Source organism: Cardiocondyla obscurior, unplaced genomic scaffold (assembly GCF_019399895.1).
Source record: "Cardiocondyla obscurior isolate alpha-2009 unplaced genomic scaffold, Cobs3.1 scaffold33_214576_698314, whole genome shotgun sequence".
Taxonomy (NCBI): domain Eukaryota; kingdom Metazoa; phylum Arthropoda; class Insecta; order Hymenoptera; family Formicidae; genus Cardiocondyla; species Cardiocondyla obscurior.
Genome location: NW_027228790.1, coordinates 337733 through 355717, shown reverse-complemented (window position 1 = coordinate 355717; position 17985 = coordinate 337733). Strand labels below are relative to the sequence as shown.

Sequence of the window (17985 nt, the reverse complement as noted above, 5' to 3'; positions counted from 1 at the left end):
GTGCCTCACCCGTAAGGAAAACTCGGGGTAGTCGACCTTTTCGGGGGGAGGTCGCCTAAAGAAAAGGGGGCCCCGAAGGAGTTATTTTCCAGGAGAATCGGCTATTCTTCACGTGATTTTTGTTTTGCAGGAAAGATTAATGGTAGGAAGTGTAATTTCCGAGTTGACACGGGCTCTGATATTACTATTTTGAGTTCTAGGTTTTTCGGAAAGGGGAATTCAGGTTTACGATCGCTTAGAGAGGGGCTAAGATTTCGATATCTTACAGGGGAAGATGTTTCTATTAAGGGAAAAGCTAAAGTTTCTATGGAAGTAGGGAAGTTTGCTCTTGAAATGAGTATGTTTGTGGCAGAAATTTCGGATGATTGCCTTCTCGGGGCGGATTTTCTGGGGAAGGTTGGTTTTTCCAAAATCTTTGATGAAGCTTTTAGTACTTGTCAGAATTCTTTGAAGGTTGCCAGAATCAAACAGACTTCCGGGGTGAATTCTTCTTTTCCTTAGAAGCTTTTTGAAGAAAGCTTAAAGGAACTGAATGATGAGCAGAAGAAAGTAGCGTCTTCATTCTTTAGAGAATTCCAGGGAATATTTTCGGAAGAAATAGTTGCAGAGAATTGCGAACTAGTAAGACATATGATCGATGTAGCGGACGCTCTTTCGATTAAACAGGTTCCTCGTCGGGTTCCTTTTCGAATGAGGGATGAGGTTGACGGAATTATCGAAGATATGAAAAATCGTGGGGTTATTGAGGAATCGCAAAGTCCTTGGATTTCACCAGCTGTTTTAGTCAAAAAGAAGGACGGGACAATTAGATTCTGCGTTGATTATAGGAAAGTTAATGCGGTTACAGTACAAGATTCTTTTTCTCTTCCAAGGATAGATGATATTCTAGATCGCTTAGCTGGGAATTCCTGGTTTGCTACTCTTGATCTTAAGAGTGGGTATTGGCAAATCAGGATGGATCCAAGAGACATGGAGAAAACGGCTTTCTCCGTAGGAAAGGGACTTTGGCAATTCACTGTCATGCCCTTTGGTCTCACAAATGCTCCGGCAACTTTTGAACGGTTTATGGAAAGGGTCTTGGAAGGGCTTCTTTCTAAGAGCTGTTTTGTGTATTTAGATAATGTAATAGTTTTCGGAAAGAGTTTCGAAGGACTTATGGAGAATCTTAATAAAGTGTTTCTTTGTTTAAGAAAATTTAATTTAAAAATTAATCCGGGGAAGTGTGGTCTTTTCAGTAGGAAAATTAAGAACTTGGGTCATGTAGTTTCTTCAGAAGGGGTAGCTACTGATCAGGAGAAAGTAGCGGCAGTGATAGATTGGCCAGTTCCTCATACGAAGAAGCAATTGAGAAGCTTCTTAGGTATTTGCTCATATTATCGGAGATTCGTGAAAGGTTTTTCTTCAATAGCAAAACCACTTCATTCTTTGACAGGAAATTTGGTGAAATTTTCTTAGACGGATGACTGTCAAAAGGCTTTTGAATCCTTGAAGCGGGCTTTAACTTCTCCTCCAGTGTTAGCGTTCCCGAAGGAGGAAGATCAGTTTATTTTAGATACTGACGCTTCTGGAATAGAAATCGGGGCAGTTCTTTCACAGAAACAAGGAGATGAGAAGAAAGTTATAGCGTATTTCAGTCGGGTTTTGTCTAAGTCTGAAAGAAATTATTGTGTTACTCGACGCGAGCTTTTAGCCATCGTTGATGCAGTCAAATCTTTTCGTCATTTTCTTTTAGGAGAGAAATTTTTAATTCGTACAGGTCATATTTCTTTAAGGTGACTTTTGTTTTTTAAGAAACTTGAGGGCCAGTTAGCTCGTTGGGTAGAGAGGTTACAACAATTTTAGTTCGAAATTGCTTACAGGAAGGGGACTTCTCATGGGAATGCCGATGGTTTATCGAGACGACTTTGTGAAGTGGAAAACTGTCGGTATTGTTTTAAGGTTAAGCAAAAAAGTCTTTCCAAAGGAGGTGAGACTGTGGCTCGAATAGTCTTCCAAGCAGAAGAATTAGATCTTTGGAAAAAGGATCAGCGGGAAGATCCGAGTCTGAATGTTTTGATTCAGGCAAAGGAGTCTGGGGAACGTCTTTCCCATTCGGGATTTTCTTCTTCAGATACAACGGGAAGAGCTCTTAATTCATATTGGAATTCCCTTGTTTTGGAGGACGGAATTCTTTATAAGAAGTAGATAGCTCCGAATTTGAGGAAGGTGCTGTTCCAGTTAGTGGTTCCTCGTAAACGAGTTAAAGAGGTTCTGACTGATGCCCATGATTCTCCTTCGGTTGGGCACTTCGGGATCAACAAAACTCTGGATAGAATTCGTAAGCGTTTTTATTGGGTTTCTTGTAAACAAGATGTAGAAGATTGGTGTCGTTCGTGTTCGGTTTGTTGTTCAAAGAAAGGACCTTCCGGCAAAGGAAAATCTCCTTTGCAAATTTACAATGTTGGATTTCCATTTCAGAGATTACAGATGGACGTTCTCGGTCCTTTTCCTATATCTTCTTCTGGGAATAGGTTTCTTTTGGTAATTGTGGATTGTTTTTCTAAATGGGTGGAAATATTTCCAGTGAAGAATATTAGAGCGAAAACGGTAGCTGAGGTTTTTGTTAGAGAAATTATTTCGAGGTTCGGAGTTCCTGAGGAAATACATACGGATCAGGGACGAAATTTTGAGTTCGGCCTTTTGAAAGAGTTATTGAATCTTTTGGGGGTTAGGAAAACTAAGACTACTGCTTTACATCCGCAATCGGATGGGCAGGTGGAGCGTCAGCATCGTACAGTTTTGGAATATCTTTCAAAATTTGTTTTAGAAAATCAAAAAGATTGGAATCGTTGGATTTCAATGTTTCTGTTAGCTTATAGGTCTTCGAAGCATGAAATTACTGAGTTTTCTCCGGCGGAACTTTGTTTTGGCAGGGATTTAAGGTTGCCGAATATTACAATTTTCATATACTTTGTCTAATACTTTGAAATATTCAAATATATTAATAAAATATTATGTAAAATATGATAATAATCACCACTTTACAAAAAATTGAAATAACTTACTGAAGAGGGCTGCTCTCATCCATTCGATGTCTTTCAGATCGCATTATTTCCACAAAATGATTAAACGAAGCTCTATCATTGTAAAAAATTAGAACATCTTCTCCCGCTTGAACCAACTAATAAAAAGAAAATTATATACGACAATATCTTACAAAAGTTATGTATGTATAAATTATGTGTATGTAAGAATATCTCACCTCTTGCATCACCATTTCTTGACATTTTCTAATAAATTGATTCTCAGCTTTTACTATCGTTTGTAAAAATTTCAAATATTGCACATGTTTTCCATGAGTTTCTATGCAATGTACGAAATGTTGTATAACTTTCGCACCGACTTCATTGCAAAGTACAGAGTTATCTTGAAAAATACTGCATACTGTCTGCGCTTCTCTTATGCCAGGATTTAAGAACAGATCCAGTTGCTTGTGCAAAAGAACTTGATTTTGTTGATTAGACAGACAAAGTTTTGCAAAAAATCATGTGCCAAGCGCATTAATTCATTCATTCTAATATCCTCCTTGACATCATATGGAACTTGTAATAAGTCTAAAACGACGGTATGTACTCCGACATTGCGCAGGAGTCTCTGTTCATGTTTGCGTGCCTTTACTTGACCGCCTGGTAGATTTTGAATGCATAATTTGTTCATTCTTACTAGTATTTGCTGAATTTTTTTATATTCTTCCGCTTGCTCGGGATGTAAGGGTGGTCCAATATCCAAATCAGTAACAGATCCTTTGAGAAATTATGTATTTATTTTTTATAAAACAATTTATAAAATAAATTATAAATTTATAAAATAAATTTATAAAATAATTAATAAGACGAAAACCTTGTTTGTCTAATGTAGATAATAGAGGTGTTTTGCGAGGAGCAGTCGCCTCATTTTCTTCTTCTTTACTCTTTTTCTTTTTAGTTCCATGTTCCTCTGTTGCCTTAGATTTATACACCCAAAGTTCAGATTTTTCAACAGACTGGCGCAAAATATCTAAATCTGCTTTTATTTGTTTGTATGATTCTACGTCGCTATCCGAAACCAACAGCTGCACCTGTTAATCAAGTTCGTATTATTTAATAATTGTTCTCGTAATTAGATTATGAGAAAATTTAATATCCAAAAAAGTCTAACCTGTTTAAATGCTTGTAAAACTTCTTGCCGCTGGCTAAAGTGCCTAAATAATAAATGTAAAGCTCCAGAAACCAATGGCGGATAATCGTGCATAGCCAGATGTAATAAAACGCGTAAAAATGTTCTTCCTCCTTGACCATCTAAATCCAGTGCTGCGCATTCCTTACTACATAAAAAAATTAAACACGTTGATAAGATACAATCCTCATGTGTTATATTCAAACAAATATTACCTGCTTCCAAATATTCCTTCTGCTTGTGCACCGATTGATTCTAAATCAATAGTTTTTTGTCCTAAATTAACGTCTCCCATTTTTTCCGCAACTGTCGATGCCGTTTCATCGAATTCCCGTTTGAATATACTCAAAAGACAAGAGATTCTATAATCCAATCGGACATCCAAAATAAACTGCAAGATCTCGATTATCTTGAGTTTTGTGTCCATCACCAAAGGATATTCCTTCTTCATTAATGGCTTTGGTCTTGGAGTAGAACTAGCTAGAACTTGACCGGCTGGTCCTAATGTTAAATTCGTCATCACAGCGCCCATATCGCCAATGCATCTAAAAATGCCTCCTTCAGCTATATGATCATAAATAAAAATTTATATTAAATCAATAACGAAAAATAATAGTTATATAACATTACACGTTTATCACATAAAAATTGTTATTAAAAATTAAAGTGCATAAAAAATTTATTTTAGATTTTAAAAAATATTACTTTTTTATAAAATATAGAAAAATTTTTTTTTGCAATCTATTATTTAAAAAAGACAGGAAAATTATTAAAAAAAAAAAAAAAATAATAATAACAAGATAATGATTGTATCGATGTGATAATTCAAGATATTGCACTTTATAAATTGTTAATATAGAAATTTTTTATTTCTTATTTATTTCAGCAAAATAATATTATTATAAAGATGTTTAAGCAATTAAAAGGTTTATAAATCTACTTTGTACAAAGTATATGATAAGATCGCATGCTTAATCTTATTAATATTCATTCCACATATTACGATTTAGTTAGCTTTCAACAAGCTTTCTAATAGGATATTACCTGCCTCCTCAGAATCCGTATCAACTGTGGTTGAAATATTTACAAGAGTAAATTGATTAGTTTTAAACATATTTACTACACTATATATGTTATAAATAATAAAACCAGTTGTTGCACCGGGGCCGGTGCACGGGGTCCGTTCTTCGGGATCCGTGAGAGAGAGGGCGAAATAATTGATTTATTGAAATAAAAGATTAGGAGTTTTATTTGATTACACTGTTGCACTTTTCTATCTCCCTAAGTTTTCCTTCTGTCGGTTCGGCACACGTCCTCGCGTTGTCACGCGTCCTCGTCTCCGCGAGGTCTCTTCTTACTTGGCACGCGACCGAACTTTCGTTATCACCGCTCTCAGTTTACGGTACGGACTATGATGCGACTGCCCGTCCGTGACGGTCCGCGGTTATTTAATAGTGACGCAGGGCCTTGGCCTCCTCGGGTTGCAATGCCGAACTTCGGTAGTTCGGCGAATGCAACCTCAGCGATTTCGGCAATAAGTTCTCGCACGTGTTTCTTTTATTATTTAATTTCTTAAGGAGGTTTGCTGATCTTGCATCCTCCGAGGTTATTTAATTACGAGATACTTATTCCGAAATGCCCTGCGTCATGTTTCGTGTTGTAACGGGGTTTAGGTTACAACATCCCTCCCCCCTAGGGGGAAGAAAAGGTTGAGTGTGTTTATACACCTCAATCTTTTCTTCCTTACAATATGTTTTCTTATTCTATTTACAATTGTATCACCGTCGGTCGTGGTGTTTTTACACTCGGCGTTTCTTTCTTTTTCTTCTTTTATTTCGCTGGGTAGGATTATTTGTTCGGTTACTTTATTCTTTTTCTTTTTGTACAATTTTACTATTACTATTGCTAGTACTATAGTCGCTATTATAGCTATTATTGTGGCGCTTGTGCCCGTTGTATACATGATTATTCTATTTGTTAATATTACATTTCCGTCTAGTTGCTTGTCCATTCTACTTAATTCTATCCCTAATTTATTTAATTCGTTCGGGTTTTTTATTACCTTGTCGCGGCTTATTTCTTCTATTTTCTTTATTATTGAGTCGGTTTTTTCGCCCTGTTCTGTTTCTATGTTTGTTAAATTATACGTCGGTACGAGTCGTTCTATTTTACTTTCTCCTATCGTGTTTCTTGTTTTTATTGTCATTTCTGTTGTTGTAAGTTTACATGCAGTTCTTAATTTTACTATTCCTGTTCTATTTATTTCTAATTTTTTACTCGGTCTATGTCTACATTGAATTTCTATAGTTTGCTCCTTTGTCGTGGAGTATATCCACTCTTGTGGTTCGCTTACTGCTATCCATACTGTTGCCCGTGATGCAACTTCTCGCGTTACGCACGTGTCCGGCTTTTTTGCTGGCTCGGTAATCGCTCTTACCTCGCACGGTGCGCTTGCCTTGGTATGGTATACCGGGATGCTTTGTTCGCATATATATATATTATCGTTATTTACACATTGCCTGATATCTTCTCTTTTTAATGTTAGGTAATTATTGTTTTCTCTATCTACTGCTATGTATTCATTTTCTATTTCTATTATTTTAAATATGTTCTCGTTCGATTTGTCCAATACAGGAAACGGCGTTACTCTTTTTAATTCGTATCTTGCGTCGTCTACTATCGGGAATCTTATTATCGTGACTATCATCTGCTCGTCACTATATGCGCTTATTTCCGCATATTGTTCTATCGCGTTCCAATTTTTTGTATTTATTCTGAAGGGGAAATACGTCCCTTCTTTGAAGTGCGCGGTTGCTTCTTTCAATTCTTCTATTATTTTATTAACCGGTAACATTCGCGTGTTTTTTATCCCCAATTTCGTTTGTGCTATGAATTCCATCGTTTCTTGCACGTTTGTTAATAAATCTGTTATTAGCATTCTTAATATGTAGAAATGTTCCGTCATTTCTACTTGTCCCGTTACCCCGTCTACTTTTTTGCTTAATAGCTTCGTCGCGTTTGTTATAACTTTCTCATGGTATTTTATTGTTTCCTCTAATTCCTGTATGTGACCAATCGAACTATTTATTACTTTTAATTGATTTTTTGCTACATGTTGTAATGTTTGTTGTCTTTTCGTTAGTATTTCTAACTGTTCGCTTATTACTTTTTCGTCGTCCGCGTCCATTGTTCCGAATAGTTTTTTACTTATTGTTCCTATTACGTCTACTAATCCTCGCTTTGTTTTTTGTGCTTCGTATGTCGTTAATAATTCTATCGCTGTTGTTAATTTTTCGTTTTGGGATTGTACTGTTTCTGCTAAGTATTTACATTTATCCTTAAGTAATTCTCCGCTATATGTTTCGCACGCTTTTTCTCCGTCTTTTACCCGTTCTTGTAGTTTTTCATATTGCGCTTTTAATTCCTGTGTTTTAGTTATTATTACTAATTTCCACGACGCGTCTGATAGCTGCAATTGTCCCACGTTTTCGTAGTAGAGTCCGGGTTCATGTACGAACTGCGTTACCGTGTACGGTGAGCTTATCTCCGGCGGTTTGTCGCTTGCGCCCAGCGTCACGGTGATTATTGTTCTGAAAGATGATTTTCTTTCAGATTGACTTTTTTCGCGGTTTTAATTTTTTATTTCTTTTCGTGTGTGTTATCTGTTATGTGTGTGTGTTCTTCGTGGGAGCGACTGTGTATTATGATACGAGGTAAGTCTTTATAACTTTTCTCTGCTGTGTTCGCGCGGTTTCGCGTTGCACTTCTCGAAATTTTTATATGCATTTTTATATCGCGTCGGATTTGTCTCTTGGTCTCGTTGTCCGTTCCGTCAGTCCGTCAGTTGCCTTCTCGCCGTCTTATTTCATTGAGTGTCTTTCTTTTGAGAAAAGAATTTATAATGTCGTACGTTTTTTGATTTTTTTCTTTATTTCTTCGAGCGTTATTGTGTTTTTCCACTTATTTTTTTTGTTATTTTCTATAGTTCGTCCGTTGATGTTGTTTTCGACTCTGCGGAATCTTCCCGTCGGTGGGTGGCTTGTACCACCTGCCGGCGGGAATTCATGGCACTTCGGTGCCGTGATTGTTTGGTGCGGGAGGTGTCTCCTGTGCGGCCGCGGGCCTACCGTCCCACCCTGGTGCCTAATTTTTTAATTGTTGTGGAGGATCGGCCGGACGGCGAACATCGCGCTGTCTATCCGATGTATTCTGGTGAGTACAAATTTTTTTTTTTTTTTTTTTTTTTTTTGTTATTAGTGCTCTACAAAAGTCTTTAGCCTGTTTGCATGCACTCTTATGCTTCTTCTGCCTCCTTTTATTTTGTAATTTACTTCTCCGCACTTTTCTATTACTGTGTACGGCCCTATCCATTGTGCTTCTAATTTCTTTGATCTTCCTCTTCTCACTGTTTCATCGTGCAATAAAACTTGGTCTCCTATTTTAAATTTTCTTTCCCTTGTTTTCTTATCGAAGTTTGTTTTCGATTTTTCTTTCTCTCCTTTTAAATGTTCCTTCGCGATTGTATTTGATGCGCGTAATCGTTCCCTTAGTTCCTGCGCGTAGTCGTCGTATGTGTACGTTTTCCTTGGTGCCGTTGCCAGTGCCGTCGGCAGTGTGGCTTGGTGCCCGTACACTAATTCAAACGGTGTGTACCCTGTTGCTGTGTGCGGTGTCGTATTATATGCAAACATCGCATACGGTACCCACTCGTCCCAATCGGTTTGGTCTCCGTTTATATAATGTCTTAGGTATTCTGCTAGAGTTCGATGTGATCTCTCTAGCGCCCCATTGCTTTCCGGATGATACGCCGTTGTCTGTATTTTCTCGATTTTCAATAATTTACATATGTTTTTGAACATTTCGCTTACAAAGTTTGTTCCTTGATCTGTTAGTATTTTTTCTGGGATTCCATTTTCAAAAATTATTTTTGTTGCGAATGCTTTCGCCACGGTTGTTGCTTCTTGATTTGCTACTGGTATTGCCTTGCTAAATTTCGTTAAGGCATCTTGAAATGTTAGGATGTATTTATTTCCTGCGTTTGTTACTGTTAATGGTCCTACGATGTCGAGTGCGCATTTTTCGAATGGCTTTTCCGGCGTGTCGGTTATTACCATTGGCATTTTCGTTTTTCTGCTTAGTTTGTTCTTTTGGCATTTTTCGCATTTACTGATGTATTCTTCTACTTCTTTGTTCATGCCTGGCCGATTATGGTTGAGTTTTATTCTATTTATTGTACGTTTCACACCCTGGTGTCCTCCCAATGGACAGTCGTGGTATTCTTTTAATATTTCCATTTTTTCTTCTTCAGAATATTTTTTTGTTTCGTTTTCTATTTTATTTATTTCGGTTTCTTCGATCGGGTTTCTACTTAGTGCATCAGCGTTTGTATTTTTCTTTCCGTCTTTGTGCACTATCTGATATGTGTATTCTTCTAATTTTAATCTCCAGCGTATCAGTCTTGAGCCTGGATCATTTACGTTGAATAACCATGTTAATGGTTTGTGATCCGTTATTATCATGAATTTTGTTCCGTATACGTATGGTCGGAAATGTTTTACCGCCCATTCTATTGCTAGCAGTTCTTTTTCCGTTGTACTATAATTTCGTTCCGCTTTATTTAGAATTCTGCTGGCATAAGCGATCGGCTTGTCTTCTCCGACCGTCCCTGTGATAGTATTGCTCCGATTGCATAATCTGAGGCATCTGTTGTTACCAGGAACTGTCTCGTGAAGTCCGGGTAACTTAACACCGGAGCTGTCGTTAGCTTGTCTTTTAATATTTCGAATGCGTTCTGCTGTTCTATTCCCCATTCGAATTTTTCTCCCTTTTTTGTCAGTTTTGTTAGTGGTTTCGCGATTTTCGAAAAATTTTCTATGAATTTCCGGTAATATCCTGCCAGACCTATAAACGCTTGTATATCTTTTACTTTTTTCGGCGTCGGGTAGTTTTTTACTGCGTTTATTTTTGCTGGATCTGGTTGTATTCCGTTTTCTGTAATTATGTGTCCTAGGAATAATACTTCCTTCCGTAGGAATTCGCACTTGTCTGGTTGGAGTTTCAGATTATTTTCTCTTAGTCTGCTAAATACGCTCGTCAGCCTTTTGTTATGTTCTTCAAGTGTCGGTCCGTATATCACGACGTCGTCCAGGTATACTAGACACTTGATACCTTGTAATCCTGCTAGTATTGAGTTCATTAGTCTTTGGAACGTTGCGGGGCGTTTTTAGCCCGAAGGGCATTCTATTAAATTCGTAATGCCCATGTGGTGTTGAGAATGCTGTTTTGCATTTATGTTCTTCTTTCATTTGTATTTGGTGATACCCAGATGCAAGGTCTAATGTGGTAAAGTATTTCGCGTTTCCTAGCTGATCTAGTATTTCGGTGATATTTGGTATTGGAAATGAATCACCTATTGTTATTTCGTTGATTTTTCGGAAATCCACCACTATTCTCAATTTTGCTTTTCCTGACGCGTCTACTTTCTTTGGTACTACCAGTATAGGCGCGTTCCATTGGCTGCTACTCTGGCGAATTATGTCTTCTTTCAACATTTTGTCTATTTGTCTATTTACTTCTTCTTTGTGTTTTTCTGGTAGTCTATACGGGCGACTATTTATTGGCGGATTTTCGTTTGGTGTATTTACCTCGTGTTTGACAGCTGCTGTGTACGTTAGTGCGTCACCTTCTAAATAAAATATGTCACAGTAATGTAGGCATATTTTTTCGAGCTCCCTTTTTTCTTCTTTGTTTAGATGATTCGTTCTTAGCTGCTTCATTAGTTTTTCGCTGCGCTCCTGTATCGTTTCGTTGTCGGTTCTTTTATTCAGCGTCAGCACTTTCGCGGAGTTGATGGTTCTCAGTTCTTCTATCTCCACTTGCGGTGTATGTATTTCCATCGGTTCTTCTGTCATGTTGAGCACACTTACTGGGCACTCGTTATCTTTAGGTGCTACCAGGCAGTTTCCTATAAATACTCCTGGTTTTGTTTCTTCCGCATTAATTACTCCTACTTGATTCTGACTTGTAATTGCTCGGAGTATTGTTTCGCTGCGCGGGGGTAGTATATATTTTTCGTACGGATGTAATTTAAATTTTACTCCGTCTATTACTATCTGCTCCTTTCCGTGCAAGCAAGATGCTCGTTGTTTTGTCAGAAAATCTATCCCTAGTATTCCTTCGTACTCGATCGGGAAATCGTCTCTTACTACGTACATTTTTTGTTTTACATTTTTCCTGCCTATTTTAATTGTTGCTCTTATTTTCCCTATCGTATTGATTTTATGTCCTGTGACACCCGTTAATGCCATTTTTTCTTCTATTATCGGTGTGTCTTCCTTTAAATTTCCTACTTTTATTAGTGTGATTGTTGCTCCTGAATCCACCAATAAATTTAATCTTCCCTTTTTCGCTTGTTCGACGTTTAGCGTGATGAGTTTTAATCCGTTGCTCACTTCTTTCGTCGCTATATTCGCAACTTGATATTCTCTCGCCGCTCTTATCACTTTTGGTCTCTGTCTTTCTTCTTCGCTCTCGCTTCCGCTTTCCTTGCTTCGGCTGGTTTATTTTCTATTCCTACTTGTGCGAGCTATGTTTATCGCGGGTGATTGTCTTGTGCGTATTGTTTGTCTGTTGTCTTTTCTTTGCCATCGCGTGTCTGGCCGTCCGTTCACCGACCAGCATTCGTCTCGAGTGTGTCCTGGCTTTCTGCAGTGTGTGCAGAATTTCTCTGTGTTATTAATTCTCGCACGTGTTTCGGCTCGCGGCAAGTTGAATCCGTTTATATGTTTGCTGCTTCGGCATTCGCGTGCTATATGCCCTGCTTTCCCGCATTTGTTGCATGTAATGCTTGATGATCGCGGTTTTTCGTGCGTTTCGTTTGTTCGCGTTTTCTCATACGTGCCTTTATATTTCGTTATCCTTATTTTTTCTTCTTCCACTGCGCCTTCTATCGCGTCTTTTAACGTCTCGAAATGTTGCGAGCGGACCATTGTTTTAATGTCGTCTGTTAGTCCCATGTGAAAATAATGTAACGCTTGTCGCTGTATTAATTTTAAAACCGTCCGTTTCTGTTCGCTGGTCATTTCTTCTTCATCCGTCATCGCTTCGTATAATTCCATCGCGGTTTTTTGTACGCGTAGTCCGTATGTAGTCGCACTTTCTCCGTATTTTTGTTTCAACGAGCTCATTTCTGTCTGTAAACGCGAAGTCCCCTTTTTTCTCAAATATGTTTTTTCGAATTCTTTTAGGAATTGGTCAAACGTCGTGATGTCTCTTGCGTCGAAATCTAATAGCGCGGCGCCTTTCAATTTCGTGCAGAGTACTGCTTCTAAGAGCGTTTCGGTGTCTTCGCGTGCGACATGTCTCGCGGCGTACGCGCAAGCTTTTAAAAATTCTTTCGTTTGAGCATGATTTGTTCCGTCTACCGTCGGAATCATTTCTCGCGCGTCCTTAAGTTTAAACGTAGATATTGGTTCTGTCGGTCTATTTCGTACCTCTCCGTGCGGGCGTTCATTTCCTTCGATGAGTTCTTGATTTCCCCGCGTTTCTCGGTTTTCGTTTGGTCGACGTTCGAGGCGAACAATTCGGGAATTCATTTCCCGCAAGTTTTCGAGTACTTGTTCTAATAATCGTTCTTGTCGTTGTGTCGGGTGTGGCGTCGCGGTATGTAACTCTCGCAACGCGTTTACCTCTCTGTCGATGAGTATCTCCGGTACTCCCCCAACCGCTCCGTCCAGCAATGAGTAGTTATGTGTCATTTTTTCACGGGTAGTGTTTAAATTATTTGCGAAAATTTCCGCGGGATCAAACACGCTACTATCGTATGACGTTAAGGAGAATTCTCCCCTGTCCGAAATACCGCTAATGTCGCTCGGGGTGTCTGCGAGTATTTGATTATGTGTACGGCGCGCAATATTTCCGTCTCCGCGGTTTAATAACGCGTCGTCTATTTCGCCAAAATCAAATTCGCGCGGCGTGATAACATTCACGGATTCCTCGCTTTCTGTCGCGGGGTCGTCTTCGTATTCTAACACGCGGCGTACCCTATTTCTAATGTCGTTTAATGCGTTTATGGCGACTCGCAATGGTCGCACAGGTGTCGGCTGTAACGCTCGTCTAGCCGCTTGGCTGTGTAGCCACGAATTGTTTGCAACGCGGCGTTGTAATTCTAATTCGCTATCCGACATGGATCGGTCGGTTACAAAATATTTCGGACTTACATTAACGCTGTGACTCGCATGTTTGATTTGCTTTGTTGCTGGCTGCTATACTGCTCTCCTTGTCGCACTGCTTGGCTGCTATGTTGCTTTCCTTGTCGCACTGCTTGGCTGCTATGTTGCTTTCCTCGTCGCACTGCTTGGCCGCTATGTTGCTTCCTCGTCGCACTGCTTGGCCGCTATGTTGCTTCCTCGTCGCACTGCTTGGCTGTTTCTTCCTTCCTTTCTTTTATCACGGGTTCAGATACTGAGTCTACTGCTGACTCAATACTTTTTTCACTATGGTGTGTCCGTCTCGTCTCGTTAATAAGTTTTGTACTAATCTTTGATTTTATCTTTGTTCCAGAAATCGTCCTCGCCGTCGCAGAGTAGGCGACTGCGCCTCCCGGAGGGCGGATCCCACCGTTGCCACCACTTTTGTTGCACCGGGGCCGGTGCACGGGGTCCGTCCTTCGGGATTCGTGAGAGAGAGGGCGAAATAATTGATTTATTGAAATAAAAGATTAGGAGTTTTATTTGATTACACTGTTGCACTTTTCTATCTCCCTAAGTTTTCCTTCTGTCGGTTCGGCACACGTCCTCGCGTTGTCACGCGTCCTCGTCTCCGCGAGGTCTCTTCTTACTTGGCACGCGACCGAACTTTCGTTATCACCGCTCTCAGTTTACGGTACGGACTATGATGCGACTGCCCGTCCGTGACGGTCCGCGGTTATTTAATAGTGACGCAGGGCCTTGGCCTCCTCGGGTTGCAATGCCGAACTTCGGTAGTTCGGCGAATGCAACCTCAGCGATTTCGGCAATAAGTTCTCGCACGTGTTTCTTTTATTATTTAATTTCTTAAGGAGGTTTGCTGATCTTGCATCCTCCGAGGTTATTTAATTACGAGATACTTATTCCGAAATGCCCTGCGTCATGTTTCGTGTTGTAACGGGGTTTGGGTTACAACACAGTTTTATAAAGGTATTTTGTTTTTGAAGGGATTTCATATAATACAAAGCATGGATTGCATACAATATGAATATATTACAGCATAAAAAAGAACGTTATATACAAGTTTCCGAAAAAATGTTTGAAATTGGAATTTAGAAGCTGCATAAAAATAGTTAAAAGAATAAAAAGAAAAATTTATCATATCAATCATGATACATCAACGCATCGTACAATGCAAAAAGATCGAACTTTATTGTTATTATGAAATTACTACCATACGCGTAAAAGGTATATGTACAGTCACCGGCAATAATGGCCTGTCGCACTGCGGCGACGGCGGCTTCCGTGCGTGAGGTGGGGTAGTGTGCGTGAGGCCTACCGCGGATCGCGTACGTGAGGCGTGGAACGCCGAAAGGAGCGAGAGGACGGGGGAAAATTTGGGGCGTTCTCATCTCTCTCCGACCCGTGAGTGAGAGAGAAAGCATAAGTGAACGCTAAGGAATTATTATAGGCGCATCTTCGCTCTCTCTCTTGCACGCGTTCGTGTTTATACGGGTAGACAAGGATAGAGTATATCGCAGAGTACGCTATTAATTCTAGCGTATACTTTAAGACATTTCGCGACTTTTAACAATTGAAATTAAATACTCATGTTACTTATATTTTAAATATATATTTTTACATTACGTATAATTTAATTTTGAGATAATTTTCGTTTTCTGTCTTGAGAAAAAAATTGTCTTTCTCAAGATAGAAAACGAAAATTATCTCAAAATTAAATTATACGTAATGTAAAAATATATATTTAAAATATAAGTAACATGGTATTTAATTTCGATTGTTAAAAGTCGCGAAATATCTTAAAGTATACGCTAGAATAGCGATATCTATCTTAATCTGCCTATAAACACGAACGCGTGAGAAGAGCTTCAGTGCGCTCATGCTCTTCTCTCGCGAGCGAGGCGTCGCCCCCGCAAACCCCGTTCTCTCGCTCCTTTCAGCGTTCCGCGCCTCACGTACGCGATCCGCGGTGAGGCCTCACGCACACTACCCCACCTCACGTACGGGAGCCGCCATCGCCGCAGTGCGACAGGCCATTATTGCCGGTGACTGTACATGTATATGTGTGCGCATATATATATATATATATATACATATTTTGTGTATTATTATTATTATTATTATTTTTTGTCATTATCGTTTTCCTTTTTGTTTTATGTGTAGTGGTGCCTCAGGAGTACTTTAGCGTTTGCCGTGAGTGTTATTTGGCATTCAAGCCGGGGATATGCCCCTCTTGTGCTGTGCAGGTGTTGCGGCACGAATTGAAATTGTTGTGGCATAAGTTAGAGCCACAACTTATAATGAGGACCACCCGGGATTTAAAATATAGGGAGGTTAGGCTGGTGCCGGGGGATTTTATAGGTGAGTACAGAAAAAAAATTTTTTTTTTTTTTTGCTTATTGTCTAATTTGTTTTTTGCTTATGCTTATCCTTATTGCTAGTGTTCTATAAATGCTTTCAATTTATTCGCATGTACTCTCATTAGTTTTCTACCTTTTCTTATGTTATAATTAACATCACTGTGCTTATGTATTATTGTGTACGATCCTATCCAAAGCGCGTCTAATTTCTTGGACCGGCCGCGTCAAACCGTTTCGTCATAAAGAAGAACGGAATCTCCTACTCTGAACTCGCGTTTTCGGGAATCTTTGTCATAATTTTCTTTCGCCTTTTCTTTTTTGGTTTTTGCGTGATCGTGTGCGAGGGAGTTAGAGGCCCGTAATCGTTCGCTTAATTCATTCGCGTAGTCGTCGTACGAGTATGTTTCTTTCGGCGCGGTTTTCAGTGCTGTCGGTAATGTAGCACGATGTCCGTAGATGAGTTCGAAGGGAGTCAATCCGGTTACCGTATGCGGGGTTGTATTATATGTAAACATTGCGTATGGCAACCAATCGTCCCAATCGGATTGATCTTCATTAATGTAGTGTCGTAGATACTCGGCCAGTGTTCGATGCGATCGTTCGAGTGCGCCGTTGGTTTGCGGATAATATGCAGCCCTAATAACACATGATATCATTCGAATATTCTACATTTTTACTATAAATATACGTAACGTAAGTAATATACAAAGAATATTCGTACAACATCTTAATAGTATGTTATTTTGTTGTATATTCTCAGAATAAATTCACAATATCTATACTAAATGTAAGTAATATACTGAGAATATTCGAATAACATCTGAAAAGTATTTTTTCGTATGTTCTCAAAATATACTAAGAACATACCGCCATATTAAGTATGTTTAGAAAACGTTCAAAGAACGCTCGTGATAAGTTGCATCTAATTATATCTTCTGAACATACTCATTGGTACGCCATTTTGAATTACTGTTTCTACAGTCTTTCCTTCCGTTCCGCCCACAGACTTCTATATTATAGGCTAGACCGCTAACTCCTCTCATTTCTTTTATGTAAAGCTGTTGTCTGCGCAGAAAAGGATGCGCAATATAAGGTTTAGTTTTAGGCATGCGTATTACGACAACAGCTGTATTCAAACTACAATTAATGCTGTATACACGTTTTGAATACGGTTCCTTAGTATATAAAAACATCAGTGATTGCGCATGCCTGAACCTTATACTGCACATGCGCGAGAAATGGGCATATTTTCTGGCAACAGTTAAAGAAACTAGTTAGCGGTCTAGCCTATAATATAGAAGTCTGTGGTTCCGCCGGTCCGATCGGAGCTTTACGAGCATAACCTCACAGGTAATAATCTAAAACATCCTTTACATCTTTGTATTTAAACACATTTTAATATTTATTTTATTAAAATTAAAGTTTATCTTGTATAATATTATACTATATTTTTATGCACATGTCGATATTTTTCTGTTATGCAGTTATGCTCGTGCGGCTAAAACTAAGTTTAAGTAAGGTTCTGGGGGGAATTGCAGTACAACGCCACGCACATTGTCGCTAGAAATACAGGTTCGTACGATATTTATTTGCATGAGAGATTACACATTGCCTTGTACGGTGACAATAATTTTTAATAACTCTTGTTTTTTATGTTGCAGGTTAGACGAGCATGTAATAAGCACACATACGTGCTGCACGAACAGCGTGAGCTGGAGCTGGATTTTGTATTTATTGCCACGCACCACGGACATTATCAACCGAAATACAGGTTCGTACGATATTTATTTGCATGAGCGATTACACATTGCCTTGTACGGTGACAATAATTTTTAATAACTCTTGTTTTTTATGTTGCAGGTTAGACGAGCATGTAATAAGCACACATACGTGCTGCACGAACAGCGTGAGCTGGAGCTGGATTTTGTATTTATTGCCACGCACCACGGACATTATCAACCGAAATACAGGTTCGTACGATATTTATTTGCATGAGAGATTACACATTGCCTTGTACGGTGACAATAATTCTTAATAATTCTTGTTTTTTATGTTGCAGGTTAAACGAGCATGTAATAAACACACATACGTGCTGCACGAACAGCGTGAGCTGGAGCTGGATTTTGTATTTATTGCCACGCACCACGGACATTGTCAATTGAAATACAGGTTCGTACGATATTTATTTGTATGAGAGACTACACATTGCCTTGTACGGTGACAAT

General features: G+C 39.1%; 1 protein-coding gene and 1 long non-coding RNA gene across 2 annotated transcripts; one reads left to right on the top strand and one right to left on the bottom strand.

Annotated features, from left to right (window-relative positions):
- Positions 1–2479: 2479 nt before the first annotated feature.
- On the bottom strand, positions 2480–5323 carry LOC139112655 (inositol 1,4,5-trisphosphate receptor-like). Its single transcript, XM_070673734.1, has 6 exons — positions 5239–5323; positions 4410–4758; positions 4177–4342; positions 3880–4096; positions 3242–3782; positions 2480–3160 (listed from the first exon to the last, which is right to left on the bottom strand). Exons 1-5 carry the CDS (start codon positions 5306–5308, stop codon positions 3451–3453), a joined length of 1134 nt encoding a protein of 377 aa, XP_070529835.1. The 5' UTR covers positions 5309–5323; the 3' UTR covers positions 2480–3160; positions 3242–3450.
- A 10169-nt stretch (positions 5324–15492) lies between these two features.
- LOC139112660 (uncharacterized) lies at positions 15493–17956 on the top strand. The gene is made up of 4 exons (XR_011547408.1): positions 15493–15761; positions 17245–17332; positions 17422–17730; positions 17820–17956. It is a non-coding gene; the product is annotated as an uncharacterized lncRNA (long non-coding RNA).
- Positions 17957–17985: the final 29 nt, after the last annotated feature.

What these genes read in the sequence shown, in the direction of transcription:
- LOC139112655 (XM_070673734.1), bottom strand. Translation starts at nt 5,308, where the DNA reads ATGTTTAAAACTAATCAATTTACTCTTGTAAATATTTCAACCACAGTT. An exon ending in TTTTACAAGCATTTAAACAG is followed by an intron (nt 4,097 to 4,176) that starts GTTAGACTTTTT and finishes CTTGATTAACAG; the next exon opens with GTGCAGCTGTTGGTTTCGGA. An exon ending in ATCTACATTAGACAAACAAG is followed by an intron (nt 3,783 to 3,879) that starts GTTTTCGTCTTA and finishes AATTTCTCAAAG; the next exon opens with GATCTGTTACTGATTTGGAT.